The sequence below is a fragment of the Lutzomyia longipalpis genome, chromosome 1 (genome assembly GCF_024334085.1).
Source record: "Lutzomyia longipalpis isolate SR_M1_2022 chromosome 1, ASM2433408v1".
NCBI classification, from domain to species: Eukaryota; Metazoa; Arthropoda; class Insecta; order Diptera; family Psychodidae; genus Lutzomyia; species Lutzomyia longipalpis.
The window spans coordinates 22019542-22043133 of record NC_074707.1 but is presented as its reverse complement, the minus strand read 5'-3'; the positions used below and the strand labels follow the sequence as shown (position 1 = coordinate 22043133).

The 23592-nt window shown below is 38.0% G+C and overlaps 2 protein-coding genes and 1 long non-coding RNA gene across 9 annotated transcripts; all 3 read right to left on the bottom strand.

The window, feature by feature from the left end:
* Positions 1 to 3472: 3472 nt before the first annotated feature.
* On the bottom strand, positions 3473 to 17517 carry LOC129797025 (uncharacterized). 6 transcript variants are annotated; one of them, XM_055839259.1, is made up of 6 exons: positions 16938 to 17517; positions 16577 to 16740; positions 5611 to 6036; positions 4888 to 5122; positions 3956 to 4488; positions 3473 to 3856 (listed from the first exon to the last, which is right to left on the bottom strand). In XM_055839259.1, the coding sequence occupies exons 2-6, from the start codon at positions 16585 to 16587 to the stop codon at positions 3775 to 3777; spliced, it is 1287 nt and encodes a 428-aa protein (XP_055695234.1). In that variant the 5' UTR covers positions 16588 to 16740; positions 16938 to 17517; the 3' UTR covers positions 3473 to 3774. The 6 variants fall into 6 exon arrangements, with proteins under 6 accessions (XP_055695234.1, XP_055695237.1, XP_055695235.1 ...); XM_055839262.1 differs by having other exon boundaries at positions 3473 to 3853; XM_055839260.1 differs by having other exon boundaries at positions 16577 to 17517.
* On the bottom strand, positions 11477 to 12182 carry LOC129797067 (uncharacterized). The gene is made up of 2 exons (XR_008751301.1): positions 12022 to 12182; positions 11477 to 11929 (listed from the first exon to the last, which is right to left on the bottom strand). It is a non-coding gene; the product is annotated as an uncharacterized LOC129797067 (long non-coding RNA).
* A 2254-nt stretch (positions 17518 to 19771) lies between the features above and the next one.
* On the bottom strand, positions 19772 to 23486 carry LOC129796989 (RNA-binding protein 25). 2 transcript variants are annotated; one of them, XM_055839190.1, is made up of 8 exons: positions 23180 to 23486; positions 22978 to 23090; positions 22648 to 22904; positions 22336 to 22586; positions 21431 to 22275; positions 21056 to 21361; positions 20315 to 20992; positions 19772 to 20235 (listed from the first exon to the last, which is right to left on the bottom strand). In XM_055839190.1, the coding sequence occupies exons 2-8, from the start codon at positions 23044 to 23046 to the stop codon at positions 20143 to 20145; spliced, it is 2499 nt and encodes an 832-aa protein (XP_055695165.1). In that variant the 5' UTR covers positions 23047 to 23090; positions 23180 to 23486; the 3' UTR covers positions 19772 to 20142. The 2 variants fall into 2 exon arrangements, with proteins under 2 accessions (XP_055695165.1, XP_055695164.1); XM_055839189.1 differs by having other exon boundaries at positions 23216 to 23486.
* Positions 23487 to 23592: the final 106 nt, after the last annotated feature.

The following is a 23592-nucleotide window of genomic DNA, read 5'->3' as shown; positions in this document are numbered from 1 at the left end:
TGGATGCCCCAGCATTATTTATGTTAGTTAACCGAAGAAATAAGAGAAAAGAGTGGATGATGAGGTGCAACCATCTCATGAGGCTGGAGAACCTTTTGGTGGTAATAGCGTAAGAATTCTTTGAGAAACTCTGATTTATCTTTGAGATACGGATATAATTTTGACATCAATTTGATGATAAAATTGATAAAATTCATAAAATAGAGATTAGTGCATAATTTTAAAGAATAATTTCAAACATTTTATATTTTGAGTGATTTTTGTAGATTCATGGAAGATGAAAAAGTCAATACGTCGTTGGAAGGTGTGCCCAACTTAAAAAAAAAAATATTTTCGTTGACTAATATTTTTTTCAATTTAAAAGATGAATAAAAAATTAATTTAAAATTCAAATAAGAAAAAAAACGTAAAAGACAAAAAAAAAGAATTTTTTGGTAATTAGTATAACAAAAAAAATCTGATTTTCCATTGAATACCTATAGCTGAACCAAACTTGAATTGCGGGCATTTCTCTTAGACATGGATGGAGAAAGAAGAGAATGAGACATAAAATTCCTGTCGAGGCAGCAGGTAAATGCTTAAATGACTTGTTACTTCCGCCACTCTGGTCAGAAACGCACTTCAAAGCGAAGTGACTGCGATAGAGCATTCCGCTGTCCTCCCTTGAATCATGCCTCGTGGTCCAAATACCTCAATTGGATGATAAAATTTGCTCTCACCGCATCGTGTTGACTCAATTAGGGGTTTTTCTCAATTTGGCACCAATTCATCACTCTCCATTTCATTCTGGACGACTTTCTTTCTATGTCTCTTCAATGGACTGAATTTCACTTCTTTTTGGAAGAATTTTTATTGTTGCATGCATTTCTTTTTGCCTGTTTTCCATAGAGCTATAAGTTTTGTTTTATGTTTGTTTTTAGAGTATATTTCTAATTTTGAACTAGACAAATATATTAAATTACTTTTTTAGAGAAGCTTTTTGATTTGTTTTTTTTTAGAACTTTAATTTAAAAAAAAAATGTTTATACGAATTTCTAGCCAAGGATTCATTATCACTCTCACCTCCTACTACCATAAAAGATAATTTTAAAAAATCCTAGTTCTAAAAGAAATTTTTAATTTTAATTAAAGTTTAATTTAAATTCAAATTGAAAGTTACAGACATTTTATCTCTATAATAAAGAAAGGTCTCTCTAAAATATCGTGTCTGTTCAGCTATGCATTTCTACACCGTTGGTCCGATCGCGATGTTTGGTACAGAGCCTCCTGATACCAGGCGGTTTTTACCAACGACATTCATTTTCCCCCCGGAACCCCCTTCATAGCGCCCCCATAAATTTTTATGCTTTTTTACTACTTTTTGAAATTGGCGCCTTTTTTGGTACATTTTGTTGAAGAGAAAATGAGACATGCTATGTCATCGCTATCCGTCTCCCTCACACTTTTGGTTTTTCGCAATTTTCTCGCGTTTTCGACCGAATTTTCCGGGGAAACTGTGTTTTTTGTGACCAGGAAAACGCTTTTGATTTTTTGGCATCAAAAATTCCAAAAGTCACAAAAATCCATTTCCGGGAAAAAAAGTGCGTGTAAAATCCCCAACCGTCAAAATTTTCAAATTTGTAACCCAACCGTCAAAATTTCTGCCAGTCCCAATTTTCGCACTGAGCGGCTCCCCGGGGCCGCGGGAGCACCCGTAAGTGCTCCAGGAGTCCCAAAAATGCGTTCTATGCTCAAAAATTTGGGAGAAAACAAAAAAGATCCTATTTTTGGATAAATAAAAAAAAAAGTTCGTTAAAATTCAAATTTTATTATTAGGGCCAGACGTTATATGGCGCTGTTTAGTGATTAGCCATCTCACTCCAATTTCTGCCATTCGTCTCGCTCACTCGGTTTTCCGAGTCGTTCGTTAACCCTTTAAGGTTTTTTGGGTCATACGCTGACCCAAACGTGAAACATTTTATTTTTTCAATTATTTATGAATGTAATTGTTTTTCCATGTTACAAATGCATCAAATTCACGCATAAGGGTTCAAAGAAGACGTTCTGAGTGAGAAAAGTCTTCTATAAAAAATTCATAGAATAAAAATCGCGATAAAAGAGCGCATGTTTCAATGTTTTTATGTTTCACGTTGGACGTTAAAGGGTTAAAATCCCCAACCGTCAAAATTTCCGCGGGCCCCAAATTCCGCACGGAGGAGCTCCCCGAGGCTCCCGGAGCACCCGTAGGTGCCCCAGGAGCCCAAAAAATGCGTTTTATGCCCACGAAAAAACACGGAAATCACGAATTTTGTCGAAATGCAAAAAAAAAGTTCGTTTAGTTCAATTTAGTTTGTGAGCTTTTAGAGTATGCAAGAACGAATCATTTAGTCGACACTTTCTAAACCTTTTAAAGTTATTTTTCCCGCGTTTTTTCAAATTTTTCCGTTTTTTTTTATTAATTAACCTGCTGGCCGCCAAGACCTTGGAGCTTCCTTAGAGCGCCAAGGTGGGGTCGTTGAACGACCCCAAGAAGGAAGTCGATTTTCTCATAAACTATAAAACCGGGAACTGTCGGGTCACTACCTTTAGACTCCTTATATAGTCCTCTTGCCCCTTGCATCACAAATTCGCCACCCGGAAACACGCAGAAGAAGATATTAGGGAAAAACATTTTTCACTCATTTTTCACACTTTCTTCCTGAGAAATTTGCCACGAAGTTGACCGCAACTGCTATTTTTTTCACTACTTCCCCACATTCCCCTCACTTCCCGCACCGTAATAAATGACAATATTTCTAGAAAATTCTTTATTCTTTTCAACACTTATGTGCTTCTGATTATGTTTTATGTTGTTTATGCTACTTATTCGCAATGATTCTGACACTGAGATGGTAAAGTGAGAAAGTAAACACAACCCTTCAACCATATGATTTATGATGTGACTAACTTCATTCTGATAAATTTTCCGCAGCATGGCCGTTACACCAATTTTTGAATTCCCTTCTTCTACATTTTCCTTAATAACTTTTCTTGTGGTGGACGGATTGAGCTGAAATTTTTACACAACCTCCTCAGATAACCAAAGAACTTATTTCCAAAAGATGGGAACGCTAACTTTTATATTTATTAAGTTATAGCACGAAATATAGGGCTGGGGTCGTTCAACGACCCCGCTTGGCGGCCTAGAGGTTAAAAAAAAAAACAGCGAGTGTGCAGGAAAAAAAATGAGAATCAAAACAACTTCCAAAAAAAAGTTGTATTTTCCAAAACTGTATTTTCCGCCATGAAAAGCACAATTAAAAAAATAAAAAAAGGACAGAAAAAACTCCTGAAGCTAAAAAAGTTCGTAGGTCCATTTCAAAAAATGAAAATAAATAATGAAAAATTAAAATTTTTTTATTGATTTTACATCGGAAGAATTTCTTTTGTTTTCTTTGTCCTTTATTAATTCAATTAAATAACGCAAAAAAACAAATGTAAGGAAAAAAACAAGTATTTGGAAAATTTGTTTATTCTTATCACAATAATTCACCTAATTAACAGCTCTTACACATAGAATTTGTATTTCAATATAAAGGTCCCAGTTTGGAAGGTGTCAATGGACACACTTATCGCCTCACCACCCACTATAAAGATTTCCCGCCAACACCGATAGAGGAAGAATAAGAAAAAAAATGTGAAGAGAAAATAAAAACTAAAAATATGCATGAAAATTGATATGTAGGTATGCACATTGTATGAACTAGAAGAGATCAGTCTTTGTGGGGAATGCTGTCCAGAGCGAAAGAAAGGCAATTAATAAACTCTTCCGTATGGGAGAGAGCCCGAGTATGGGATGAGGAGTTTGCTGCCGAAGCGTGACTGAGAGCCGGAGCTGCTGGGAGGGAATATGTAATGAAAAAAAAATAAATAGAGTTATTAGCAAATTAGCAAACACAATGCCCATCCATGGGTTGGATGGCAATCAGTCACTCACCTCGAGGAGAAGATGCTGGCTCCGGAATTACGATAGGAACTACCATTTGTATTGGAGCGCATCCGGGATCTCAGTAGACAGCACAGGGCTACAATAATGGCGACAAGGAATATTACGCCGAGAATGCAGAAGGAAAGTGCCAAGAAGGACTGCGAGAGGCAGAGTGTTCCATCTGAGCGTAGCTTTTTCAATCTCTGGTACTGCTCCAGCGTCATATTGCCCCGTCGATCACCGCGTGATCGAGAATCTAGCTCAATTTGTGGCGCCGTAACGGCTAGAGAATTGAAAACTTCAATTCGTGCCAAATGCCTCTCAGTGGGCAGCATAAATCTCTCATCGCGTCTGCGACAATCCACTTTGGGGCAACGTCCACGGCAAAGCTGAACGCCACAGGATACGTGCAGGTGTTCCCGATCGGGGAATTTAAAGGCGGGAAAAGTCGTTTGAAAAAGTTTCTCAACAAGATCATCCTTGTGTGGTTTGGACCAGCCTTCTTCTATTGGACGGAATCGCACCAAAAGTGCCGGCATCACCTGAAAGAGACATAAAGTGTAATAGCCAAGATTATTGAAAATCGAGAGTTCTCCGTTGTGAGTACTACAAGAAGCACTCCCGTTCGTCACAATTGTATCTCTCTCGCATTTAACAATGGAATAATTGAAGACTATTTTTCTCCTCTTTGGCAATGAGATGAAAATATTTGTGGTGAAACAATTGGAGATGGAAAAAAAATCTCTCACGTCTTGTTGAATTATTAATCTTGCGCTGAAGGAAGGGCGAGGAAGTCTCTCAGGGAGATGGTTACAAAGAGAAAAAAATGTTTTCAAGATCAGAAAGTTTGTAATGCAAATTCACCTGTAAATACATACACACACACACTTTTCTCTGACTCTTTATGCGTCGTAAAAAAGTGAAACCTCCCGCAGACTCACCTGTTCATCGATGGGGCAGCCCCTCTCATCAAGAAGTTTCTGTGATGCCTCTCCAAGCCCATCCAAGGCTATGCAGTCAACTACGCGAACCCCAACACTTCCTGGTAGAATAGCACGGACACCAAGGGTTGTTGCTTGTCCCACCTCAACTGCTCCAGAACCTCCACTACCGCCCAATTCCAACCACACTCGTACTCTTGATGATCCTGGTAAGTCGGCTTTCATCCTTCCATTTCTGCAAAGGAAATTGAATGATAAAATCGATGAAATTAAAAAAATATCTTAAAATTTAATTGAAATGTATAAATTCATGTAATTTTTTTTGGGAAATCTTGATAACTGATGGAATAGTTCATAATAAAAATGCTCCGCATGACGGACCAGTGGCCCCCCAAAATTTCAAATTTTTCGGCTTTACTTCACATTTTTATTAAAAAGTTAAATCATTTAAAGAAATTTGCAACTTTTACCTTCGAGAAAAATATAGTTGGAAATGCAAAGTAATTTTATCAGCAAATTAGCACATTCCCAAAGTTAAAAGAGAAACATCACACATGAAATCTCCAACCAGTTACACAATTCCTTCTGAAAGGTGCAATTTTTTTTTCAACAAAGACGAGAAAGCTCGTGTTGGTGAATTTTATATTTGCACAGCGTATTCATTAAAATTTCCCGTAAAAAAATAATTTCAGAATTGTGTGTCCAAGAGTTCTTTGAATTTACCTTACAGGTTTGTCGTGTGATGAAATCACATTCATGCTCATCATGTCTGTGAGAAGAGTGCATTTGGCTATTTTCACAACGTCCGCACTCTGTCGTAGTTTTCCGTCCATTTGAACGACAATCCGCACTGATAGTTCCATGGAACCATCTTCCTGCGGTTCAGATCGTACACCGCAGCCGGAAGTGGGTAGTCGGAGGGTTACGGTTGAAGTGAGATTGCCACGCGAATGGCACTCTTCAGCGAATTCTTTAGCAAAGATTACCCCCTTGAAGGGACGACCAAGATCAAGACGGAGATTCATAAAATCCCTCGTACAGTTGGCACTGATGGAAACCACATGATTTGGCGGTGGACGAACGGAAGTTGTACCTGTTGCACCAATGAGGAAGCCCACGAAGAACAATTGAAGCCACTCCATGGAATTGCTGCAAAAGAAGTGAAGAAAAGCGGGCATTTAATTTTCGCAGCTTTGAATAATTTTGAAAAGCTCTTTCTCACACTTCCTCAAACCCCGGTGTTGGTAGAGAGAGAGAGAGAGGAAGTTAAACTTCAATAAATATTTATTATTAACATTTTATGAAGATTTTCGCTAGGCGCACGGAAGACGAAAAAAAGGCACTATATCAGTGAAAGTGTCTTCATTTCTATGCACATTTTTTTCTCTTTCTATTACCTTCTTTCACTCGGGATTTATTTATTTTAATGATAATAATTTTTTCCCACACGTAACATCGAATAATCCCATTCACTCCAATTTGTGGCTCTCTTGATTTCTTGGGGAGTGACATTCTTCGCGATCTTTAAAAAATAAGTCATTGAGTTGTTTCTATTTTTATGCAATAGCTATGGGAATGTCGATGCTCTTGTGATAAAGCATCTGTGTGTACGTTTCTTCTCGCCTGACCTTGCGTTGATTACATCGCCATTTGATCACCGCATGCAGAGGCAAATCTCGCAAGAAAATCTCATTTGAATGAAAACTGAAAGTGACAAAGGCATGCACATTAGATGAACTCATTTCTCCTGCCTGACTACATACAATGAAAAAAAACTTTTCACTCTACTTCATAATCACTTAATATTCATCAGGGTGGTGGCACAGTGCTCCGCCCTAATCAATCCAATAAAAGCTTTTTGGGAAATCTTCTTCAATCTCATTAGCTTTTTTTTTTATTGGAAATCAGTGATTTTATAATAAGTTGAATAATCGCAAAGATGTCATTTCATGGGATTTTATTCATTTGAAAGTGAAAATTATAGTTGATTAAAATACCACACCTGTGATGCGAAAATTTAATGAAATTGAAACAACGACAAAAATGTGTAAAGAAACATATTTTTTATTAAATTAAAAAAATCTCCATTTGTGAGAAGCGAAAGGAATTAATGGAACTATGTTTTTAATAATGTTATTGTTTGTCTTTCTCTAATTCTTCTTTTCATTCAATATATCGCATGAATGCTGGTCTTTTATTTTACTGCACATCGTAATTACAAGAAGAAACTACCTTGGCTGGCTCTTTGAAATAAAACACCGACACCGAAACAAAATTATTTTACGGCGAATATTCTGCTATGAAAATCAAATATTGACTTTTTTTCTTCTTGAAAAAAATCTCAAAATGCTGTTAAAGAATACATCATTCCTTAGCGAAAGTTTTTTTAAGAGTCGCTGATGTAAATTCTAAAATCAAAAGCTATAAAGTTATTAGCTATTGACAAAGCAACTTATTTTTTCATAATTTACTTACTTTATGTAGAGCTTTCGATTTTCTTTTAAGGCAAATATTATTATGGGCTATAAAATTTTCAACATTTTGAGCGTGATTTTGATTGGAGAATGGCAATTTTTTTCTTTGAAGAAATGAGTAGAGAGTAGAGTAGAGTATAGAGTAGAGTATATTTATTCACCTTATTCCTCATACATACATAAATTTACAAAATATTTCAATTTTTTACAAACAGAATGTAGAAGGAACTCGGGATCAAAGTGGCAGAGCTAAAAGCTGTGTCGCCACCTCGGAGCCCAGTTGATCACCCAACGCGTAATTTAAATTCAAATTCATACAAATTCACTTGACTTTTTATCAAATTTAAACTAAAGTAATCTCTCAAAGATCCGCATTGCCAAGAATTTACAAAAATATTTACCAATAAGTCATGCAAAAATTATTAACAATTGGAAACAATTTAGTTACAATCAATGAATTTTTTTAGATCTTGATGAGAATCAATTGCAAAAACGGTACCTCTTCCCCTCTTACGCAGCAGAATTCGACCTTGTTGGTGCCACGCAAAAGCCCAGCCTTTTTTCGTAGCAGCCTCTCTTGCTTTATTGAACAGCTCCCTACGGGATTTGCTCAATCTCTCACTCACGCTCAACTCGACTGGTATTCCCCCAAACTCAATTGCCGTTGATCCAGACCTTTTTCGATTTCTCCAGTGTTGCATTGCAATCTCTCTTGTCCGCCTCGAAGCAAAACGCACAATCATGACACAATTTTTTCCTGGATTATCAGCAGCGTCCCGCTCTTTGGAACCAGATTGATTTTTTGCCACTATTTTTTTCTTAATGATGGTAACTTGATCCAAATCACCTTGATCCACAGAAATTCCAATTTCCTTCAAGGTACACTCAGCTTGAGCAAACTTGCGTTTTTCGTTGACATTGGGTATACCATCTATCACAATTGCATTCAAGTCACAAGGTTCTGGGTCCACATCACTCAAACGATCCTCCAGAGAGATGATCTTAGCTTTCAACGCATCATTTTCTTCCTTCAGTCCAGTGAGTTCCTTTGAGAATGACGAAAAAATTGTTTCCATTTTCTCCATATATTTGTCCACTCGATCAAATCTCCTTTCAAAGAACTCCTTCAGTTGAGAAATCTCCGAATCACATTTCACGGGTTGCCCTTTTTTCGATAATTCACGAGCCATTACTAATAATTCAAGAGCGCCACAAAAATACGTCCAACTGCGCCGAGCGATCCAACTGAATGAACTTCATGAAGATGAATTCCCCAAAAATCACATTAATTTTAGTGACTGAAAAGATCTCGAAAGTTTTATTGTTTCTTTGTTAAATTGCATCATAAATTTCTTTCCTTCTTTGTTGCTCTCTTATACGGAAGGGAAAAAAATGGAGCATTTCACCTTTCTCTCCTTCTCAATTGTATAGCCCGGGCTTTTGTAATAAATTGCCCCACGAGCATTTGGTATTTGAACTTGATTTTGAATTCTATGTCGCGTGGGAGTGGATTGTGTATAGCCCTTTGAAGAAAAATATATCGCCCCTGGGCTTGAAGATTTTTTTTTTCATCTTAGAATGTAAAAGTTCCTCCTTCGCGAATTGGTAATAAATAAAACAATTTCCTTCTCTCTTCATCATGTGCTGCTATATAAGTGCAACACGTTACGCTTTTTAAATTTAGGCGTTGAATTGCGTTATTCATCCCAATTAATTAGCACCGTTGAATTTTATCGAGTCAATGTGTGCGGCTTGAGTAAAAATGTGCGATCTCATTGTCGCAGTACGGAGACTTCTCAGGGATTTGTCTTACCCGCGGGGAGGTGGTTCTGCGTCGACAGAAAACACAGTTAGCACTTTTGGAGTGTAATTTCGTGAAGAAGCACATGATGTGTGAGAAAAAGAAGTATACCATCGCGGTGATATGCTACACGAGAATTGGGTCACGGAACCACCTTCAATTTTGGCAGAGGCACACACAATTCCGGGGACTAAACGGTTAATTCTCAATTGAAATTCACATCTCTCCGCGTGGCCGTATATTTTCAACATACAAATCAATTGATTCATTTCACATACGACGACGTGTGAAGCTCAACTTCCTGGAGATCATCAACTTGCGATGCGATCATCATCTCTGGCCCATTAAAAATTAGCATGATCGCGTTTCAGCAAAATTACTTACTTACCTCCACTTTATCTATTTCGCATCATTGTTCTCGATTGTTGAACTTTTGCCATGTTTAAGTCGCCAAAATTGATCTAAATATGCAATGCGGGGCTTTTTTTCGCAATCATTTCAACCTCATTTGCGTGCACATGGTGAATCACATGTGGTCAGGAAGATGCTTTTACAAGATTTCAATAATCAACGACAGTTAGATCATAATTTCACCGTGAAGCGTAACATTGCGGAATTTTCTCATCTTTCCCCATTCGCGGGTCTTCAATGTCAGAGATGAAAAGCAAATTGAATTTATGTGGAGAAAGGGCAGAGAAAAAGTCCAACAATTTTGTTCATTTACCAATAAATTCAATCAAACTGCTCAAAAATCCCACCGTGATGTGTATCTACTGTTATATTCCCTTTAATCGTCTTTTTCTCGCGTATGTTGATGGAGAGGTGGTATTGTATATGATTTGTCTGTGAGAGATGCATAATGGACGGAAGTGATTCCACCGGCAACTCCTTCAGGAAGGCCTCAACATGCGATCTATGCACCTACCATCTCTCTATCCCTCTTTCGACTTACTACATATTTTGCCCAGTGCGTGATGATAATTTTATTGATTTGTAGCCACACCATACCCGGTATACACACGGTGATTAATCACGCTCTGAATGCTCATGAATTGCACAAGAAATCTGGCGGGAAAGAACCCGTAAGCTTCCCCACACGACTCCCATAGTATAGAGCGATGTGGACAAAAAAGCCCATAGACTAAACAATTGGTCATTAAAGATTAATTAGATGGGTAGAGATGATGGACTTTGCAATGCAGCTACATGAGGGAGCTGCAAGAAGGTATAAAGATGATGGGCACAAAGAGGTACATATAAAGCATAAAAATTGACGAAACACACTTTTTGTGACAGTTGGTGGAAAAATCTTCTAAAATTTGTATAACTGTTATTATAGCAAAAATGTTTAGTGAGCATCGCATTAGTAAAATGAAGATGTCTCAACAGAGATTTTATATTTGCGCCACACTCTTTCATATGCGCGAGAAATGTGCTTCAAACCGTTAAGAATTTGTTGGTAATTTCTTTTTTTTTCCAGCCCAAATGTGTGTCTCGGTCACATAATTTGGAGACGCTTTTTTTCATAATGAATTTATTAAGCAAGTCACAGAAAATGGTCCCAAAGAATATGAGAGGAAAAGTCTACCTACATAATTACATGCTGGGCTTAATCCAATACACAGAGTTGAAATTCAACAGACACAGAGCATAAATCAATCGATATTGTACATTATTTTAATCACAGGATACTCGAGGGCAGCAATCAGGGAAATCCTTGTTATTATCTCCAGCCGAAACATTACAATCAGGTCCTGTTGCACCTATTTTTCCACATCCCGAAGCAGTGTAGGAAAAGTCTTCGTCAGAGCATGAGAAGAGAACGCAATCACTGCGATCCGTCCATACATCACCTCCTTTTATAGTTTGATTAAAATTCTCTAACCAACAATGACCCGGATATTCTACAGAATAAAACAAAATTCTTTAGAAGACTCATAAATAAATCAATTAAAAAAAAATATAATTATCACCTGGATTTATGCTTGGTTTAAAAAATGCAACCTGACATGAAATAATAGTAAAAAACGTACTGAATAGAAAAAATCTAACATTAAGAAAATTCATTCTTATAAGAAAAATCACAAAATCACTTTAAAACACCAAGATTATCATAGATTGACTTTCAACTTCAAAGTGACTATTTATTTGCACAATTTGATGGTTTTTATTTTGAGAAATTGAAGGACAACGGCATACGTATTGTAGTGGGAGTGATTTCTCATCTTTTTAGCAAGATTTATTAACATATTGCACGGTTATTGAGATTAATGGATATTTGGAATAAACTGGTAAAGTATTTAGTAAAAAAATATCTGTAAATGCATTTTTAATTTATTTGTAAAAATCATTAAATTTTTTAGCACCATTTTTTAATTTTTAAATAAAAAGTAAGTTAGAAGCTGAATTCCTCTTAAAAGTTCTAATCTTTTAAAAAACTTCAACTCTGTTTAGTAAATAAATTTCATCAAACAGATAAGGGCACAACATCAGCATGGATCATTACCAAAGTATGTTAAATATGTGCTTTATGTGGATTTAGTTTAGTTGCATGTAAACTTGGGGCAGCAATCTGGGTAATCCTTCGTGGTATCAATAGGAGTAGGTTTACAAGTATCTGGAATAGCCATTTTTCCACATCCATCAATTTCGTAGGAGTAATCATGAGCAAAGCATGAATATCTGACACAGTTTTGTCGATCACTCCATTCTGAGCCACCCCTAACAGCCTGTTTGAGATCAGCAATCCAGCAATGTCCTGGGTAATCTACACGCATTGATTAAAACCCTCATCAATTGCCATAAAGTTTTTTAGATCCCTTTAGAACTCCCCTTGATCACTAGAAGATCATCACTCACCGGGATGCGTGCTCGGAGGGTGACGAAGGATTTGACCAGAGATTACAATTGCTAGAGCAATAACAAAAATTCCCGATCTAATTGCCGACATTTTTCCCAACAAGGAGACTTCTTTGAAAAAATTAACACGATCTAAGCGGAATGACTGTAATCTTGAAACTGAAGTACAAGTTTAAGTAAAATTCTCACTCACTTCTGTGGTTGATCTTCAAAATTATGAAGGACGTCAACTTTCGCATCTTTAGATGATTTTTTTCTTTATATATTTAGCACAAACAAAAAAACTTTAGAGATAATCAAATATGTACTCTACTAACTCAACACTATATACAATAATCATGTAATTTACATTTCACATAGACTCGTAAAGTGCGAATTAAATTATATGCATTAAGATGGAAAGTACATGCTATACGTGCCTATAAAAAATCTCTAATTGAGACTTCAGGGCAGGTGTATTTCTTTTATTTTAAAAATCGCACTATCGTTGGTACTTTAATGCGTATTTCAAAAATTTAGTTGAATATTAACATGATTCACACAAATTAAATTTAAAGAATGATGTTTTTTTTATTAAAAAAATATGTATTTTCACTCTGAAAATTCAATTTTGAAGAAATATAAAAAAAATCAAACGGGAGAGATCTTCAAGATCGTCATTATTCATCTTCTTACAGCTAGGTATAAGATATTCAAATTAGTTGCATTGTAGCTTGGGGCAGCACCCTGGATAGTTCTTCGTAGTATCAATATCAGTTAAGTAACAAGGGGCTTGAAAGCCAATCTTCCCACATCCGACAATATTGTAGGAAAAATTATCAGAACAGTTATATTCTTCACATTTTTCTCGATCAGTCCAACTTGAGCCAGGTTTAACAGTTCGACTTAGATGCGGAATCCAGCAATAACCAGGATGATCTGTTGCAAGTAGATGAATATCGGGTAAAATCATGTAAAGTCATCAGCATAGAATTCCTCAAATAAGATTTTCAAATCACTTACTAGGATGTGTACTGGGAGGACTAACCATGACGTAAGCAGAACTTACAATTGCAAGGGATAAAACCAAAAATCCAATTCTAACTGCCGACATCTTTCTGAGACTTTTCACAAATAAATTGAGACGATCTACACAGTATGGCTACACTCTTGGAACTGAAGTAAATTGATGTGAATTTCTCGTTTATTTAAGCTCTTAATCAGCAATGTAAATTGCAGAGGAGGCAAAGGATGATTTCTTTTTTTACATTTTTTACTCTTTAAATTGGGTTTTTCAGAAACAAATAATCACAAAAAATTATAAAAGATAATCAAGTATACTGACACATTTAATTCAGCATGTTATTGTATATGCAATCTCCTAATTAAAATTTAAAAAAAATCATAGTGCGAATTTATTAAACTTTGAGATGGAAAGTACATGGCTATATAAATCTCTAATTACTTTTCTTCCAAAATTATGGGAACACTTATTTGGTCTTTTATATTATTAATTTTTCTGTTTATTTCCAGAAAATCTTCCAACCTAAGAACTCTTTTTCATTTAAACGTAATACATTATAAGTTTCAGCAGTTAGTCCATTAAAATAAAAATTAGAAAGCTCCAAAGAAAATAAAATTTTTCCCGGCATTAAAAGAAATTAAATTCGCAAGATCTATCAAAAGTTCTCCCGTAAAATTCTAGATTAATTTCAGTTTGAACAACATGCTCTAAATGACTTTAAAAAAATGAAACAAAGCTTCTTCAAACAGATATAAAGAATTGAGGATCCCACGAGAGTTTGGCACAGTATTATGGACGCAAGCATGGGGAGCTGAAGGTAAATTGATTGACTTGACTGGTACAAATGTTCTGCAATGGCCACAAGAGCCACACACCAGGTGGTTGAGGTCGGTTTGAAAATCAACGCGAAACGTGATAATTAGTTCGGGTCGTTAAGAATTTCATTCATATGCTCCACATTCTGGATTTATTCTTCCTCTTCTATAATCTCGCGCACACACACCGATGATTAATTACCAGCAGTATGTGCTCTGTGGCGTATTATTGGATTAATCCACCTCATTACATCCCTATCCTCATTAATTCCATTTATAACCCCGCGCGCAATGCGAAGAAGGTGTTTGGATATGGTTAATGAGGGAGTTTCAGAGCACGAGATCATCTGGTGGGAGGAGATGAAGCTCAAGAGGCGCCACAAATTCCTAAGAAGGAACACTGGATGTTGAGGTATAGAATCAAAAATAAATTGTGAATTTCCTGATCATGCGGAATTCAATGGGTTCTTGTAGCGTATATACACATCTAATGCTCGCTTTTGTTCAACCATTCTTCCTGCTGATGTGTTTGGGAGATGAAGAAAATAATAAGTTGGAATCATACTCAATCCCGTTATCAGGCGTGATTCCATTCTTTGACTCGAATTTTTCTTCTCATCCTCCTCGCTCCACTCGTGATCCCGCGAATCACACACAATGTAGGTAATATTCTCGTGATTTTGAACTTAGGAAACGTGCTCGCGAAAAAGGGTTACCTATCCCAATTGATACATCAAAATTGTGGGAGTTTTGTGGAAAAAAATTCACGAAGACCCTAAAGAGCTAGCAGTTGGAGAAATCGAGGATTAAACACGAAGAGAATGCAAAATGCCCTAAAACATAAAATCTTTATAAATTGCGATGAAAGGAATGAATCATCGAAATGTATTTGCGTTGAAGTTTCTAGCATTTCCCACTTCTGGTGAGCCGTTCTATAGCCTTTGGCATTTTCTTTCAATCCATTACCTCTCTATCGATGCTTATGTTTATTTATTGTGATTCTTAAAGGTGCTGAAGCGGAGGGAATAAGTGGAGAATTTGTGATTTGAGGTCGTTTCACTGGATTTGTAACCTCGATTCTTTCCCATTTCTCCTGTGCTCAAGATTACACATATATTACCTACCTATATTATGTAGGTATATAAATTCTCTGCCAAGAGAAGTGTTTTTGTTGCTTCTCCTCTCCAAAAGATCCTAACGTAATTTGTTACCGCGCGTTATGTAAAATCGTGACCATTTGATCTGCAACACAACAACATCGTCGCTCTTCGCGGTGCTCTATGCTGCACTCTTGGCATTTATTCTCTCAGGTGCTCTCAGCTGCCGACACACAGCGAGAGGCAGCATAAGAGACTTTCTTCATACAACATACTTTGTAGATCAATGATCGATGACTCCCAATGTCAATGGCAATTGCTTCTTGTACCGATTTCCTTACGTAATACGCGCGCGATTAAGTGAATTTGCGTGGTCGTTTCGCGAGCACTCAATTTTTTTTGGTTTTCTTCCGCCACGCGAGTGCTGATAATTTTATGTACTCGCTCTGACCAGAAGTAGAGGTTACAACCCGAATAGATAATTAAGAGCTTTTTTTCTTCATTAATTTTAAAATATGATTTATAAGCTTTATATGGAGTTAGAATTTATTTGCTCGTGAGACATTCGGGTGCCATTATTATTGGATTTTGTGAATTTACAAAAAAAAAGTCTGGTCTCTATTCCCGTCTAAAAAAAAATCACTTAATTTGTAGTTTTATGATGCAGTAGAAATCGCAAAATTGCATGATCTGGAATGATTTTTTTATGAAAAATGAAAATTATGAACCACAAAGTTCTTCTTTACGTTTAACTATGTATTTTACTACTTTTTAAAGGCAATAAAGAGTTGAAATTAATTAAAATGCACGTAGATTAACTAAAACGATACCTGTAACTTTAATAGTTTCCTTTCTACAGAATATGAGATTTAAATAATAATATTAAAATTTATTGAAAATATTGCAGAATAAATTAGTATTTTTATCAGGTGATTCCTTCAAAGTTTGTTTTTAGCCAAAGTTAAAAACCAGTATGAATTTAAAATAAAAATCCAACAGAAATTTAAATTTTTAATATGAAATGGATAGAAGACTTCTGAAACTATTTCAAGAAATCAATAAAACCTTATTTAACCACATGAATTTGCTTAATTTGCGTAAAAATCTGTGGGGTCGGTCACCTACCCCGTGCCCTTGTGCGTGTTTCATTCGCGGCGTACAGATGATTGTAATTTAATTTAATTAAAGATCTATTGAGAGCTCGGAAGTGGAAAAGGTAGAAAACTTCTTGTGAAGAATAATAAAATTCATAATCTGAACAGAATAAATATTTTCCTCTCAACTTTCAAATGTGAAAATCACTCACTGAAGAGAATTTTCCACCTCTCACCTCCAAAGTAGGGAGAAGAAATAAAATGATGAACTATTTTTTCTTCTTATTTTCTTTTGTTATTTCCTCGGACATGGAAGAGATGCAGCATTTAAAACAATTAAATTTGCATAAACTACAACAAGTTGAACAATATAAATTGAAAAAAAAATATCGTTTCACTGGGCGATTCCTGTTCAAAGTGTGAAATTGAGGAAGATTTTATGGTCTTATGGCGAGAAAAAAGAAAAACGGGAAAAGTAGATCAAGAAAATCACAAAATTAGCGTAGGTACGGTATGAGGAGGAATCACCTTCCATATCTTTCTTACCTTCTTCTCATTGTCTCTGTGTGCAGGAGCACGCCTTAGCTGATGTGAGAGATGTTTTGATCTTCTCCGGGAATTTCCTTCTCTCTCAGTTTAGCTGCAAAATGCCCCGCGCGCACGAAGAATTCCACTAAATCACAAATTTTCCCAGACGTTTTTCCATCTCACTGAAAAATCGCACAAAGAAGTTGTATATGTTTTTTTTCTGCACTGTGTAGTTGTGGATGGAACAATGCCCAAAAGGCAATATCAGCAATTTTATTAATTGCATTCACAGAAATCTCTCACGTTGTGATTTATTTCCAATCTCTCAAATTCACATGTTCTTTGCAATGTGCGGGTGATTTTTGTGTTTTGGTTGTACCTTGCTTGGTCACCGTCTTTTGTTCATGCACACACTGGCAGTCCTCCTCTTGTTGTGGGTTTCGCGATCGCAGAGAGACTCTTTCGTTTGGATATTTTTCTTTGACTCACTTTTTCGGGGAGTATTTCACAATATTTTCGGTGAATTTTCTCAACCGCGAACAACAATGCAGCACACGCGAAACTTTCAATTGGACAGGTTGCTCGCGATGCCTGAGAGACCATCAAGGGAGTTCTTTTACGCAAAAGAAGTAAAAAAAAAAAATCAGGCCTGATGTTGCGCAGTCTCTGCAAGAGCTCGCCCGTTGGGCACGAAGAACTTGAAAGTTATAGCGAAGAGATCCGCGAACACTGGTGTCACTCCATCGGTGGCTGATGGTGAACTGAAGACACTCGCGCGAGCTGCTGAAGATTGGCGGAGGAGCTCACCAACTGCTCACCAGAGAACTGCTCAACTGTGGCAAAAATCGTTCCGGTGTAATTGAAAATCTCTTTCACGTCTACCCTCCCTCCATCATTGCGCGCCAATTTTGCGCCATTCCGGCAGTTCAATGTCGCAGGAAGAGCACCACATCTTTATGTACACTTCTTCAGTGAAAGAAGAACATAAACATATGAAAGAAATTATGACACACGGAGATATGATATATGATGCAATTGGTCTTTTTTTTGCAAATCTCATGTCCGGGACAGGCGATTGTCTCTCAGAACTGGCATGGATTCTGGACCGTGTTTCTGTCTCTCTGGTTCATTAAGATCACCATCAAGAGTGCTCTCACGGTGACCTCTTTCTGCACCTGCGAGAGCCTTATCGCGAAATAAAATGCAAAGCAAACACCCGATTGAGAGCATTGAGAATTTATGCTTTGCACACATACACCACACACATTGTGGCTGATCTGCCGTTGCTTGATTAACTTCTAAATCCACAAGCATATTATCAACCAATTGATTTTATTATGCTGCATTTTATGATCTATGTGTGATTTCTATGAGGTTAATTTTTAAATTACTTCATTTTTTTTTCAATTAAAAATAAAATAAAAATTATGAAAATCCTTTTTTCATGGCATTAAAAGAGTTTGGCAATAAATTAGAAATTATTTCCGCTCCAGAGATTTGAATTTTAATCTCATTAAACGGGAAGTCGGTAACTTTTTTTTCTTATAACATATTCAACGAGAATAATATTCTTTTGAATTGAGTAATAAAATGAAGGAATTATGTGACTAAATTCTCTCGAAATATTATTCATTTAGAGAATCCTCCTGACCACTGATTTACCTCACACTTGGATAATAATTTAATTTTTCAAGAGGTTAAACTAAACATAATACTCACCTCGGGGCTAAGTCCTCCAGGTCATGGAGATGGTCTCTTGTTTAATTAAAATTCCACGGAGCAAATGGAGGAAGAAGGTGAAGACGGTGGTCACGTGAGAGAATTTACAGAATCCGAGGATGGCACGGCGTTCTAAGGGGTCACGGAGCGGAACCCTTGACAGTTTTTCGCGCGCCCTCCAGAATCATCCGGCGGAAAGATCACGTTGGGAACAGTTAGAGTGTGTGCGTGATGTCGTGGGATCTCTCGTAGATCATCTGTGGTGTGCTCTATGAGATCTTTCCCGTTGTACCACTGCGCGGAAATGGAGCACATCACGTAGATCCATCATCTCCGTGGTGACAGTTGCAAGAACCTTCCGTGGGAGGAAATCAATTGTTGCGCGGATGCGGAACAAGCATCATATGCGACTCTACGTGAGCTCTCGAGGTCACGAGAGATGTACCTACCCAGCATCTGGCCAAGTGCTCTCAAAATCTCCGCGAGTGAGGTCGCAAGCTCGTGTTTGTCTCTGCCTCGGGTACCGTTAAAGTAAACCGTGGTCAGTGATACCGCGAAGCTTCTGAACCGTGAAGGTGGAAATGAGACAGCTGCAAGAATCTTCCAGGTGAGAATGAAATTATTCTTCGCATCTCACTTCTGCATCAACCGGGCAAGGTAGTCGGAGTGAGAGGTGGGTATGCTTGGAGGCAATTTAGGGGAAAAATTCTTCCTCTCTCTCCACTTTTAGAACATGTTCCACTAAAGTAACTCACTTAATCGTCCCACTGATATTATGTAGTTTGCTCGATGTATTACTCAATTTGCAGTGCAGTCATTCTGCAATCTCCACAATGCACCAGCAGCGTGCTGGTGTGCTCTCGGAGAGAGAGAGAATGCGGGCCGCCCTCAAATACTATGTTGGTCGCTTCAGAATCAGGCCTCAGCACCTCCAACAGGTTTTTGAGCAAGTGCAGAAATGAGGAGCATTTATCACATCTCATTATCACTGCCACAACTGCTACTGCCCCATTTTACATTTTATTCTGTGCGGAAACATTATGCGAGAATCTTTTGATGTCACACTCAATGCCAACGAGAACATAAGGATGGAAATTCACAAAAGGATAATGTCTATTCATTTTGGAGGAAACAAACAGGACAAACATGTTCTTGTAAAGGACTAGAAAATGAGAAATTAGCAAACAGAATAGATATTTTCCAATGAGATTAATTGAGAAAAGTCAGGAAAAATCATTAAAAATGTAAACAATGACGTCACTATTCTGTTCCATGTCTCTTTAAGTGCGTGAAACATTTACGCTGATGTTTCGTCGATGAGTTTTGACATACTATTTTTGAAATCAATTTTAAAACAATAGGAGTTTGCTTAGAGATTTCTTATTCTTTTATTCTCTGGCAGATTTTCAACTCCTTTTAAAATTTTTGAAAATAACTCGATGCTTCGTGAGTAATCAGTCCACATAACAAAAGAAAGAAAGAAAAAACTCAATGTATCATTACTTATCCATTTATATCCTTTCTATCATCTCATTCAGCATCTAAGTAATCAATTTATAATGTTTTCTTATTGTTTGCAATTATATTCCGAGAATTTTTTCCTCAACATTGTATCGTTCCATCGATAAATTATTAAAATTATAATTTTCCTAATCTCAGCAGAGCAATTGTTATCTTTTTTTTTTTTATATAAAATAGAGAAATTATTTTCGGGAAAAAAATGTAAAATTGTTTGGAGATATACATTTAAAAAGTTCTTCACCATATTGAGGAATTATATTTCATTTCATCTGCCTGAAGAAATGAGGGCTCACCTGTAGGTTCTCTCTCATTCGATGCATTTTCTCATCTTGGAACGTCCTGTCTCACTTATCTAAACCAACTTTCTTAGCTTCCACCTCGTAAATGAGTAGGCGCCACATCTTCACCACAAATACCTCGGCCTCTTCATCCAAAACCTACCGGAGAAATAAAATATTAATTTGGAAAAATCTTTCTCATCATTCTTAAAAATAAAAACAAAATCTGTCTATTTACCATTTGAACATCATCGAGAATGCCTTGTGGTGTACTCCCAGCAAGAACTTTGGAGCAGATAAAGTCCACGAGCGTTGGCTCAGGCTCCCCAATGTACTCTATAATTTTCTTATTGATCCACGGCCGAATTTTCTTCTCCATCAGCGTGTTATCCGTCTCATTCCAGTCGAGTTTGTAGTTGAAGAGGTCCTCCTTCTCCGTGGGTATACGATCAATGATACTCTTAATGTGCTTCCTTCTCTCCTCTTGACTTCTAACCGCTTCCTCACCGCTCTTCTTCGATTCATCTCTCTTCCTGGATGAAGTTGAATTTTTACTAGCTTGAATAGCTGCAGCTGTTGCTGCTGCAACTGCAGCTTGGCTCTGGGGTATTGGTTGTACGGGAGCGCCACCTTTACTGTCCTCATAATCCAACGGCACGAGTTTCCTCTTCTTCGGCCCATTTGACTCCTCAGCATCGTCATCCATACTAAATACATCCTTCATCTCCAACTTCTTCCTCTTGGCCGTAGCCTCGCCCAAATTCAGAGAAATCATTGATGTATTCAGCACAGGAGGTGTGTTTGATAGTCGCTCAGATGACTGAGAGTTGTGGTGATGGTGATGATGGTGGCTATGGTGATGATGATTCGACGGTGGACTCGGTCCGCGTGCTGACGTCTGAGAATCTTCATCATTCTGAAAAAAATGGATAAAATTTCAAAATACTTCTGAAAGATTATCCAAAATTATTGATCTCACCTGATGATTGAGACTATTTGCATTGGAATCTCTGGACTTGGAACGACGATGGTTGGAACGCGACGGTGATTGAATGTCCTCACTTGAATCGGACTCAATGGGTTCGGCATTTATGGATGCAAGCTCCCTGGACGCTTGCGCCAACACATACCGCTCCTTCTGGAGCTTCTCTCGTTCCTTGTCGCGCTGCCGTTCCAGTTCACGTTCACGCTCACGCTCCAATTCACGTTCACGTTGCTGTGACTGCTCCAGATTCACATCAATAAGGATCTTGGGCTTGTAGAGATCCTCACGCTCTTTTTTCAACTGCCGAAAAAAAGGTACAAATTATTAGAATTAACAGCTACTCCCATATCTCATTAAGAAAATACAAACCCTTTCGAATTCCTGCGTGGGATTATCGTACTCTCCAGTGAAGACTTTATTGCGCAACTCCTCGAGCTCTTCTTGCTCCTTATTCCTGTCCTTGGCATCATTGTCGGCCTCCCGTACGCGTTCAGCCAGACGACGCTGCAGCTCGCGACCTTTATAGTACTTGGGATCATCCCTCTCATCATCGTAGTCCTCTAGGAATTCTTTGAGACGCTTTGCCTCGCGTTCGCGTTCTTCCTCCTTGCAACGCAACTTTTCGCGTTCCTTCTCATACTCCTTCGCCTTCCTCCGTTCCCGAATCTCCCAGTTGCGAAGACGCTCCTGATACGCTGCCTCCTTCTCGCGTGCTTTCTTCTCCTGCTTCTTGCGCTCACGTGCCTCATCCTCCATCTCCTTTTCCTTCTGCAGATCCTTGATGTTCTTCACAACTTTATTCTCCTCGCGTTCCCTTTCACGTTCTCTATCCCTCTCCCTTTCTCTTTCTCTCTCACGCTCCCGTTCACGCTCACGTTCGCGTTCCCTTTCGCGCTCTCGTTCACGTTCCCTCTCACGCTCACGTTCACGTTCCCGCTCGCGTTCACGTTCACGAGATCGAGACTTACTGCGGCGTCTCTTCTTTTCCTTCCGTCCCGATGGACTCGATGAGCGACGTTTCTCACGATCTTTGTCATCGCGCTTCCTTCTATCCTTCTCGCGATCTTTCTCACGCTCCTTCTCCTTTTCCTTCTTCTGCTCTTCCTCCTCAGCTGTTTTCCGGAACTTTCCAATCTCCCGATGAATTAAATCTCTCTTCCCCTCTTCAATGTCTGTATCATTGAGCACTTTATTGTGCCTAGACGTTGACATTTCTATCAGGGAAAAATATTCTAATTACTTTCAAGCCTAAATAATATTCACTAGAAATGTACCTTTATTATCTGGTGCGACAAAATTCTGAATCTCTTCCTTGTGCTCTACGAGAATCCCAGAAATCCTCCCCAAGATTGTCTCATCATTCTTTTGCTCAAATTCACCATCGCGGGATTTATTTCTACTCTCTTCTTCTTGGTACGTGTCCAAAAGTTCCTTATTTTTTGCATCAACTTTCGCTACTAAACGCTTCCCATCTACCTCAAAGCCATGCAATAGTCTAACAGCACGAGATCCAGCAGCTGGGCCACTAGAAATAACACAAAATAATCAATTTTTAAACATCTCAGAGGAAGTTGTTCTCAACTTACTCATATTCACAAAAACCAAATGTGGAGACTCTCTTCCAGTTTATCACGGTACCACAAGCCGCAAGAATTTTCTTGATCATCGATTCCGGAGCTCTTTCACTGATATTCCCGATAAAAACTGTGATTATGGGGCCATCAGGAGCTTGCGTTTGTGGGTACAGCTGTGGACGTGAATTAATAGTGGTGGAATTGCCAGTGCGGTAGGGCCGCGACGTAGGCGGGGGCGTTGACATAGAAGGCATCCCAGCCGGAAGAAGCTGCAAGCAAAATATTCCGTCAAGCGTCACTCATCCCTTTCGGGAATTAAACATTGCAAAATGGTGTACTTACCGGTGGAATTAATGGGGGCGGCATGTAGGACATACCGGGGACAATTGGGGGCCTTCCCGGAAAGGACATTTTGAAGCTTGAAAATCGGAGTGCCTGGCTTCTCGCCCCTTTCGCTGTGGTGATAAAGTGAGGTTATGGTAAGTCGTCTGCCCAGAAATGGGGGTAGGGAGTCACAGAGGCAATTCCAACAGATAAATCTCACAACAATTCTAATGATTAGATGCAGAAAAGCCCTCACTATCGCTCACTATCGATGGATTTGCAGAAAAAGCCTCCTCATTCTTCCGACATTCTACGCTCTGACATATTTTGCAATTTGCGTCTTCTACAGGTTTCCTTCGCACCAAAAAACTTGATCAACACAATCTGGGGACACTATTTTACACAAATCACGTAAAATTCCACGCAGATTTGCACTATTTTCACAGAAAATTGCAAAAAATTGACTCGGAAAAACTTCCCAATTTTGCAATCGCTTTTCTGAGTGTTTTTTGGGAAGTTTCAAAAATTTCCGCTGAGAAGCGCTGTTGATTGAAGAGGAAGTGAGATAGAAGTCTATTTTTGCATCACAACTCTATTCTCTCACTCGCACAGTAGGTTTTCTTGCGATTTTCT

Coding starts and splice junctions, on each gene's coding strand:
- LOC129797025 (XM_055839257.1), bottom strand. CDS start 6,065: ATGCCCGCTTTTCTTCACTTCTTTTGCAGCAATTCCATGGAGTGGCTT. Junction 5,123..5,610: donor TCACACGACAAACCTGTAAG/GTAAATTCAAAG, acceptor TTTCCTTTGCAG/AAATGGAAGGATGAAAGCCG. Junction 4,489..4,887: donor GCTGCCCCATCGATGAACAG/GTGAGTCTGCGG, acceptor TGTCTCTTTCAG/GTGATGCCGGCACTTTTGGT.
- LOC129796989 (XM_055839190.1), bottom strand. CDS start 23,046: ATGTCCTTTCCGGGAAGGCCCCCAATTGTCCCCGGTATGTCCTACATG. Junction 22,276..22,335: donor TGTCGCACCAGATAATAAAG/GTACATTTCTAG, acceptor TTTCCCTGATAG/AAATGTCAACGTCTAGGCAC. Junction 20,993..21,055: donor CAAATAGTCTCAATCATCAG/GTGAGATCAATA, acceptor CATTTTTTTCAG/AATGATGAAGATTCTCAGAC.